Below are 9,693 nucleotides of genomic sequence, written 5' to 3'. Positions count from 1 at the left end.
AATACTATATAGCATATAAAAATTTCTCCCTAAGATACCGTATCAACTTGGCACATTATTATCATACATTCATTGATACATAGGTCCCACTTTAATTGCTTTAATTTGCATGAGTTGCTATTGCTTGGCCTTTAAGCCTAAGAAGACTTTGAGATAGAGAACAACATGTAACAAAAGACGTAGTAGATACGAATAATATTTCACATTATCATAATGAAGCTTTTGGTACAACTATCATGCAATATCATAGCTGAAGAAAACCAATCAATTTGTTTCCTGGATTTTTTAAACGGATTAATTTGGTCTATAAATTTTATAATGATGGATCAAATTAATCTCTTTTATAAATTATGTTTTAACATTATTGTTGATGAAACGGTAGATTTTAGTGTTACGTCTTATAATATTAGTTATCATGCCACGTGTCATTAATACGACAGGTCATCAACAAATCTTTTTGTTACAGGTGGTATTGTCGGAACACGTTATTACTATACCATAAAGTATTGATAAATGATAATTATAAAATTCAAGGACCAAGTTAATTAACAGGTGAAAATTTAGAGACCAAAATAATTATAATTGTTATATCAAAGAAAAATAATACCTTTTAAAAATTAAGAAGAAAAGAGAGGAGAGAAGAGAGAAAAAATAAATGCAGCCATCTTATTATCACGTTTGTTAAAATTAAAACTCTTTATATTTGCCATATGAAATACCTAATTCACTCCGTGCACCTATTTATTTTTTTATTAAGAAAAGTAAATTAACTCATTTGTTAGATTAAGAAATCATACTGCACAGAATAAAATCAAACTTGAGGCAATAGTTATCACTTATTAAGTTATTATCACCTTTCGTTAAATTTAACCGATACCTGATATTTTGTTTGGACATGGCTTAGATCAAAGTCCAAATTACATGTTTAAAAAAACAAAATAAATAATAAAAAATTATTTATTTCTGCATGAAATTTTCAAACATTTTGCAGCTAATTGAACAATCTGATAGCACATAGATGGAGTATTTACAGGTTAACTACATTAAGAGTGCTCGAAAAGTGCAAACAATATTACAAAACATGACTATGACTCAAGAACAGCTCCTTCAACGATTTTCCAACCTGAATCTGAACAAGACATCACATATCTTGTTGTGTAGGTTTTGCTGCTTGAAGCATTGTGCTGCGGATGACTTACAGCATTGAGGTGGGTTGACTCTTTGAGAGTTGTCTCGACCACCGCACGCCGCCCATTCTGGGATATAGTCACGCTATCGATGCTGAGGTCCTCCAACGTGTAGTTATAGGACCAACCGCGCTCTGCAATCTCGGATGCCCGATCGGACCATATCTTCAACATCTCGTGATCAAGTACCTATAGCATATCTTAAATTCAGCAAAACTTGACATATATGAAGATGAAAATTAAGGAAATCACAGTAGAATTTCAAGTTGTCTAGGATAAAATCGCATTCATTAGTCTACAATGAGCTTCTTTTAAAGCACTTCCTCAAAATCACAAGATTTTCAGCATATTGGTCATGTTTTTGTAAAGTTGTGATTATCACCTCCATTTTCATAAGGACCAAATTAATTCTTTACCTCTGGCAATTTTTCGAGGCAGTGTTCGGGTCCAAAAGCTTGGGATTTGATGTTCTGCCAATTGCGAACCACAGCTTCAGCAACCCTTGCATCCATTTTCGGAAGTTGCTCTTCTAATTCTTCGCCTCCCGAGGAACCTGTGCAGATGAATATGTATTATACGCACCATGCAATAATTGCTAGAAGTTAACTATGAACTTCTGAAATCAAATTTCTGATCAGCAGTAACTGAATCATTCAGATGATAAGAAATTTCATGATGGAAATCTATTTGTAATTGTGATCCTAATTGCGGGTGTCTCTAAAGGTAATACCTATGTTGACAGTATCTGATGCCAGTGCCGAACCAGTTGTCTTGCGTATGGTGGGTGAGCCATGCCTAGCAGGTATAAACTTCAAGCCAACCACAGTCACGAGGCCAATCACAACGCCAGCACACATGATCTTCACAGTTGCATCTTTAATTTTGTCAGTAATTATCTCATCACCACTTATCTCAGAAGATTTTCTTGTTCCAGAAACCTCAATACCAGTCGAAGTATCTTGATCCGGTGAAATTAAAAGATTCTCACTTTCAGAAAGATTGAAATATTCCTTCCCGTCATTCTCTTGAGTTTTCACAATTTTATCTTCATAACCAACAGGAAACACCTTCTTCAATGCATTCATTGCACTATCCTTGACATGACCAATAACAGCAGTAGCCTCAGCTCCGATTTTCACTATGGCTGCTGCAGCAGCCAAGGGTGAATGCCCAACACTCTCCAGCCTCTCTAGATACCTGAGCACTGTAGGGTCATCATAGTAATCTCCAAGCTTGAATGTTATCTCTTTAGTATCTCTGAATCTCGGAAAAACTACTTCCATCAACCATGCCTCTAACAATCTGCAGAGTCCAGGAAGATCACTGTCTTCATCACCCTTGGCATTTTCCATTACAAATTCTACAATGGATGAATTTCTATATGGAGAGCTCTCACTGTCTAGTCCCAACCATGATCGACACTGATCTAGCTCCCCAACAAGCAATGCACAGAGGCCCCTTTCTAAAGCAAAATCAACCTCTCTCTTTGGAGCATTAATAGAGGCAGCATGTCTCATAGTTGTTACCTTTGTTTGTTGAAGTTGTTGGAATAAGTTATCCGCATCTTGGATAAGATGTGGCTTTTTACCTACAAAGGCTTGAGCAACGAGCGCAAGTGCCACCCCATACGCTTCAAAACTTTCAGCTGGTATATTACTTGGTGTGGCCACAAAAAGATCAACCTTCAAAGAATATTGAAGGTAAAAAGGAAACAAGATGAGGGGAAATTTTCAAAAATAAACCTGAAGAGAAAATTACAGAAAAATATGCAAAACGACAATGCAAGAATACCTGTTCAACTGCTGTCATATGTAAAAAAGCCTCATTCATGAAGTCCTCACGTGTGAAACCCCCAGCAATTGCTGCCGCACCACCTCCTCCAACAGCCCACAAAATGTTGCGGACACCCTGCAGACCTTCATCCCTTCGTGCTCGATGTTCTTCATCAAGGGGCAAGGATAGAAGTTCCAAAACACAACGTGGGGTTATCTCCTCCAGTGTCTCATCGATTTGTGCTTGTAAATCTGGTGCTAGGCTGCTTGCTCCTTCTTCCTACATAATCAAGTTCGCAGAGAGCACTTTGTATCAGAACTGTATTTTATATTGTGTCAAATTTTAAACCATCAATGTTTATACAAAACCTAATTGAACATTATAACAACTATACAGTGGCTTGCAATGTCATGATTAATCCTGTCACAGTGTCAAACCAAATTCCACACATCCCTATTGATATAATTAGAAGCATTGACTTAAAAAAAGTCAAATCATCCGAAACCAATATTCTTTGGAAAATGGCAAATTTTAAGATACAGCAATCGAGAAACAAAAAAACCATCATCCATAGCCATGGAACTATCATATTCACCTGCAAAAGTTTCAATGCCCTCTCAAGCATCTCACATGCAGTAATGAAATCCGGAGTGGTAAAGGCCATAGCATCCCTCGAGATGTCAACATAAGCGAGCGACATGGCCAACACGACATCTTGCTTAAATGACTTGGGCAATCTCTCTCTCAGCAAGCCCTGCCCAATCTGAAGCACCAACTCAGTCTCCCCAGCTTCCTGCAGCACGCAGAGAGCTCCAGGAACCTGCAAAAAACCCATCACTGCCTTCTTATGCAATTGAACAAATTAAGCCAAAAACAACATGGGGTCACCTATACATACACTCCACTTGTCAAACACATGTACTGTGATAAGGGGGAAACTTTTGACATATAATATTCAAAATTTTGTGCATTCCTTCCATATACATTGAACCATACTCCAATACTCCATCCATTGCACAACATTTATCCTTTCAATCTTTATGCATGTCAATAAAAACTTGCTTTGACAATATTAATAGCAAAACATGACCTTATTCTACCCCAAAAACAAAAATCCTGAATTGAAATTATAACCTCATTTATATACTCTATTTACACTCCATTAACAAGCACAATTAAAGTAAGAATTAAAAACATGAGTCTTTGCCGCTGGTATACTAACCCGACTGGAGGAACTATAACTGCTCTCAATACAGTTCTATATACATCCAAGGGCTCGAACTCGAGACAAAGGGGATAAGGATGAGCTTACCTACCACTTGAAAATCACTAATAGACTATGCAGCAAAAATTAAACTATTTCCCACTAGTTGAAGATGATCTCTAATGTTTTAATCTAGTGAATAAGAACTACCTGAACAGTTTAAAAATCGAAGTTGCATTAACAAACAAACAGCATTATCGAACTCTAAAGTCAAGTTAAGTCAAGTCATAAACTCCAAGTTTACGATTCAAGATTGGCTGAGCTTCAATTATAAAATGACCTTATCGAAAGGGACTTGAGTGAAAACGGTGGCGTCTTCATCTTCAACGAGTCCCTGGTTGTACTCCCTGCGGGAAGCAGGGTCAGCTAGGGTTTCACAAGCAGCTTGGAGAATCTGGCGGCGGCTGATTAACGCTTCGTTGCTGAACGCATACTGCGGTGGCTTCGAGAAACGCGCCTCGTACGCGCGTCGAATACCGTCGCCAAGGAAATGCGTTTCGGCGCCGAGGATTCTGTAGAAGTCGAGAGGAATCGAGACGAACCGCTGCTCAGGCGGAGAATCGTAGCGCGGAGGGCTGAGAGTAGCGGATGCGGCGGCGGCGGAGGAGTAGTGGTGGTCGGAGTCGCCGATGAATTGGAAGTCGGAGATGAGGCGCTCCGCCCATTTACTGGCGGAGGATGAGAAAGAGAGGCGGGTACGGCGTTGTGAAAAGTGGAGGAGTGGCGGGGCGCAGAGGCCAACGCCAATGCGAGGGAGTAAAGCATTAGCTTCCATTGTGGGCAGCTCTGTTTTTTTTTTTGTTTTTCTGCTTTGAGCTTAAAACCCTGCGCAGATTTTGGATTGTTTCTCTGAACCCCTCACTCATAACCTAGAACTCCCAAGTCTTGTCAACAGCTTCCGTTGTAGTCTAGTTGGTCAGGATATTCGGCTCTCACCCGAAAGACCCGGGTTCAAGTCCCGGCAACGGAATTTTGTTTTACTACATTCACTTAATTTTAGTATATACATAACATTTTTACTATGCATTTTATCATTTTATGAGAAATTGTTTGTAGGACGTATTTCTCTTGTAGTTATTTCTATTCTATATATACTATATGCTATATGGTGATAAATTAGTTAATGTATTTTAGAATGGTGAATTCAAGGGGGAGGGGAAGGGGGTTTAAAAAAGTTGATTCTACCGTTGTTGTGGTCCAAATTTGATATTGGTGCCAAAGTTAACTTAGATTAGATCGATGAAATTTTAAATGATTGAGTAGTGTTGTTGTATCTCTTTCAGATTCAATGCAAACTAGATTTTACAATCATGTCAACAGGGGAAAAAGACAGGTGTAATGAGTTCTTAATTTATAGTACAACATAGGCTATCACTTTCTCATTTATAGTACAAACTATACAGAAGAACAACCTTATTATTACAAAGTTTAATTCAGCACATCTTTCAGTAATCAAATTCATGACACAGGTTGTGTTCCTTGTCATTGCTCTTACAACTACAATTTCTATCAAGCAAAAGACTGGAACATGGCTTCATTAACCCATGGAATTTAATTTGTAATAACCTTACTTCACAAATAATAATAAAATTCTAGACAGCATGCACAAGATTATGGCCTATGCAGAGGTTAACGCGTCCGGAAGGGACTCGCTATCGGGATTCGGACTAAGAAACCTACGACAAGCATAGAACACAGCTGAATGGAAGCCACTTGGGTTGTCAATGAACACAAAATGACCAGCCTGCAAAAAATAACCAAATTTCTCAGCTCAAAAATATAGAGAGTAAATTATACTAACCTCTCAAATGTTATGTTTACAACAGAGGTTAGGTCCTGTTTGAAAATTGTCTTAACTCTTAACAAAAGAATTTAAAAACACCGAAACACATAAACCTATTTGAAAAAGGTGACATATACAAAAATAGACAATGATTTTATCCTTAAACAAAATTTGTCCAAACAATGATGACAGGGATCTTTGTCTCACTATCTATGTATTTTCTGTCATGAGACATTAACCAACCAAAGTGTCACGTTTTGCAAAACATAAGAGCGACAAGTGTCATATAACCCGAATCCTTCGGCCTATTTCTTATATGCACCATGGAGTAAGGGTGGTTTTAAATAAGGATTTTGTATTCCCTGGAGGAGGATAGAATGTCACAATCCTGGGTTGTTTAGTGTATAATTTTACAAATAAAAAAGGGGTTGTGTGTAATATTTCCTAACCATAAGGGATGTCAGTGTAATTTACCTTATCCAAATTTAAAACAACATTCAAAATGGGTTTTCATTGTTTGGGGACAAGGAGAAAGTGATAGTACCTGGGGAACTCTAATGATTTCGCATGGAACCTTCATCTGGTCGCGCGCTTCTTGGGCACCTTCGTAATTCATCCAATCTTGGATACCATATATGAAAGTGGTGGGCACCTTCCACTCTGAAGCCCTGAAACACCAAAAGAGGCAGAAAATGGAGGTTATAGCATTATCCTAACTACTAATAGCAAGTGGAAATTTGAACCTATAGAGATATGAAGCCATATCATATTTTGCAAGTTAATCATCAAAGATATTAATTGAATCAACTTTTTTACCTCATTTAATTTTTACAATGATATTTATGAGGATTTTTAGGAATGGTGTATCACTACTGTCTTTGCAACCCGTTAGAGTCAATTTCCCTTGTGGCCTATTACTTTTTCCTATGAATTCCCCTATTTCATAGGGGTTTTGCAAACAAAAGCCTTATGAGCACACTATTTAAATTTCTAAAAAAAATTGGTAAGTTTTAAATTTTCAATGCATTGAAGACATCAGAAGCTTCCAAAGTTTATCTTTTCTATGAGCCACGCAATAGTAAATATAGAACATGGAATCAAGTTATAAATACTATAATCTAAAATCCAAATAACCTTTCATTTTCAACTACTAACATTTTTGAAGTAATAAAGCAGAAAGGAATGAATAATTCAATAATTAACAGCAGGAGAATGATCATCAAACCTGTGAAGAAGGGGCATCCTAGCAAATGCTCCAAACGAAAATATATGTTTGAGGCACAGCTCACCGCTAGCTTTAGCCGCTAGAGTATGGTAAACATAATCTTCAATAGTAAAAATAAATACATAATTAGAATATAATCTTACATCTTTAACACATATTAATAGGTTATATCAGATCATACCTGTCAGCAAACTAGTTTCAGTTTCATTCAGCATTTCACCAGTTGTATGAGTAACAAACCTAGCACTTGTATACCTGCGCACCATATCAGGACCCCAAGGACCTAAACCTCTGCGACAAACATATGTAGAATATCAATTAGAGATTTATCTGAAAAAATATCTGTCATTTTGAGGGAAGGGATACAAAGAACACTAACTCTATAGTAAAACTAATTCAAGCGAAATTAAATGATAAAACTGATATACAGGATGAAGAAATAGGGACAAAGTAGTGTACCTAATAATAGTTTGAGGTGTAAAGTTAGATTCCCATATCTGGTTCAAAATTGATCCTTTCCATGTTGATAAGAACTTTGTAATCCTCTCTGTTTCTTGTGAAAAACCAGCAGGTCCCACCAAAATCAAGTGCTTAACATGCTCCGGGTGCTATTCATAAGAATAAACATTAGGATATAGTAATATATACCATAATTCTTTTTAAAAAGGAAAAAGCAAAAGAAAACCAAATTAGAGTCATTTTAGTACACTGTAGAACGACATTAACCTTAAGTGCATACTTGGAAGCAACATAACCACCAAAAGAATGCCCGAGCAATATAAAATTGCTCAGGTTTTTGGCTTTTCTCCATTCCTCAAAAGAATCGATGAACCATGCTTCAGTTTCTGCATGGTCAAGCAACAAAGATTAAGTATTTTGCTACTCATACTTTCAACTTAGGCAACAAGAATGAAACTTTTTCTATTCGAATTTCGAAATCAACTTTAGCATCAACCTTCAGTGCTTTTGCATGTAAAGTCAGGCCTGCTAGATCCACCCCAACTGACAAAAACGTTTCAATGCAACTAGTTAGAGCAAAACACAGGCCTCAATTTGAAACAACATTACTTCCCTCAAATTTAATCATAAAGGGGGTGTTTGCGAGCTTGAGTCTTTTAGGGGAAGAGAAGAACTTGAGTAGTAAAAGGATACTTCCTTTTACGCTTCGAGTCCTTCACTTTCCTTCCCCTCCAAAATCAAAACTCACAATGACCCCGTAAAGCACAAAGCACTAAAAACATCAGTAGGATCACACTCAGATACAACATACAAGCATATCTCACTCACCCAAGTTGATCAATAGCAATGACCCTAAATCGATTAGCTAGAGCATCGAAATTGCGAAAGAAGAAACCCTGTGAAGCTGCATATCCATGAACCATGACAAGGGTAGGAGCATCATCTTTACTATCAAATGTAACGGTGTTAATAAACCGTGGCTCATTGCTCACTGAACCAAACCATCTAACTCTAGAATTTGGTGGACCAGTGCCTATATTAACCTTTTCTTGAACATATGGAGTCCTGCCGCACCAAAAAAAAGAGAGGAACAATTTTAGTAAAAACAATTTCGAAGTGCTATTGGATCAAGTTGTAACATCAAAACAACGGGAAAAAAGGGAATTTTTTTTTTTCTGATATTCTCATTGAAGAGTTTATTCAAACACAAGCTATGCATACTTTACAAACATAACAATCAAATGCACTCTAAACAGTATTTATCAAATTCATCTCAAAGAAATGGATTAGATTAGACCAACATACAAATTAAGACCGGGAAAAATCGTAAAAGATTCAACTTTTAAGCAGAGGAGTAAGGAACAGAAGCTAAGAAGAAAAGGGTTTATGAGATGGATACTTGACGAGAGAGAGAAGGCGCTTCTCGGCATTGATGATGTGGTCGGTGGAAGTTGGAATCCAACGTAAGAGAGAAGGCCAAAAACGCGGTGTTTCGGTGGAGGAAGTGGTTGCGGTTGCTGATTTGCCAAATTCTTCGGCCATTTTTCTCGACAACCAACGAGACCGAATCGTGTTCATAAGTCTCTTCAAATTTCAAGTGTGTTCTGTCTGTGTTTAACAGTAACTATGCTATATTTGAAGAAAAAAAAATTGGATTGGATGATGTTAGAAGCAATAATAATAGCAAAAGTGTATTCTATTTGTTAGTGTATGCGTGATTCTGTTAAATTTCAACGATGGGAAGCAGAGGAAAGAAAGAAGAAAGAAGAACGAAGGGGCGAGAAGTTGGAATTTGGAGAGAAAGAAAAAATAAATTAAAAAAGAAAAGAAAAGAGAAGTTTGGTTTCAATTATTAGAGGGAGGAAGAGAAGGGTGCTTACGCGGGCAGTGACGGTTGTGACGGGTACCCATTACGTGGAGAATCGTAGCCACTAATTTTACTCTCTCTCTCTTATTGTGGAAATTGACTAAATTAATATCCAATAATTCTGTGTTATAAATT

General features: G+C 37.2%; 2 protein-coding genes and 1 non-coding gene across 3 annotated transcripts; 1 reads left to right on the top strand and 2 right to left on the bottom strand.

Annotated features, from left to right (window-relative positions):
• Positions 1-943: 943 nt before the first annotated feature.
• LOC112754334 (protein ACCUMULATION AND REPLICATION OF CHLOROPLASTS 6, chloroplastic) lies at positions 944-5,528 on the bottom strand. The gene is made up of 6 exons (XM_025801949.3): positions 4,505-5,528; positions 3,556-3,780; positions 2,979-3,239; positions 1,918-2,869; positions 1,604-1,740; positions 944-1,376 (listed from the first exon to the last, which is right to left on the bottom strand). Exons 1-6 carry the CDS (start codon positions 4,997-4,999, stop codon positions 1,086-1,088), a joined length of 2,361 nt encoding a protein of 786 aa, XP_025657734.1. The 5' UTR covers positions 5,000-5,528; the 3' UTR covers positions 944-1,085.
• TRNAE-CUC (transfer RNA glutamic acid (anticodon CUC)) lies at positions 5,122-5,194 on the top strand. The gene has a single exon. It is a non-coding gene; the product is annotated as a tRNA-Glu (tRNA).
• A 46-nt stretch (positions 5,529-5,574) lies between the features above and the next one.
• Positions 5,575-9,638, bottom strand: LOC112754336 (probable 1-acylglycerol-3-phosphate O-acyltransferase). The gene is made up of 9 exons (XM_025801950.3): positions 9,091-9,638; positions 8,520-8,756; positions 8,188-8,234; positions 7,959-8,077; positions 7,692-7,840; positions 7,414-7,523; positions 7,233-7,332; positions 6,552-6,675; positions 5,575-5,968 (listed from the first exon to the last, which is right to left on the bottom strand). Exons 1-9 carry the CDS (start codon positions 9,267-9,269, stop codon positions 5,843-5,845), a joined length of 1,191 nt encoding a protein of 396 aa, XP_025657735.1. The 5' UTR covers positions 9,270-9,638; the 3' UTR covers positions 5,575-5,842.
• Positions 9,639-9,693: the final 55 nt, after the last annotated feature.

Source organism: Arachis hypogaea, chromosome 16 (genome assembly GCF_003086295.3).
Source record: "Arachis hypogaea cultivar Tifrunner chromosome 16, arahy.Tifrunner.gnm2.J5K5, whole genome shotgun sequence".
Taxonomy (NCBI): domain Eukaryota; kingdom Viridiplantae; phylum Streptophyta; class Magnoliopsida; order Fabales; family Fabaceae; genus Arachis; species Arachis hypogaea.
The sequence above is the reverse complement of the archived record's forward strand: the minus strand, read 5'-3'. Positions and strand labels throughout refer to the sequence as shown.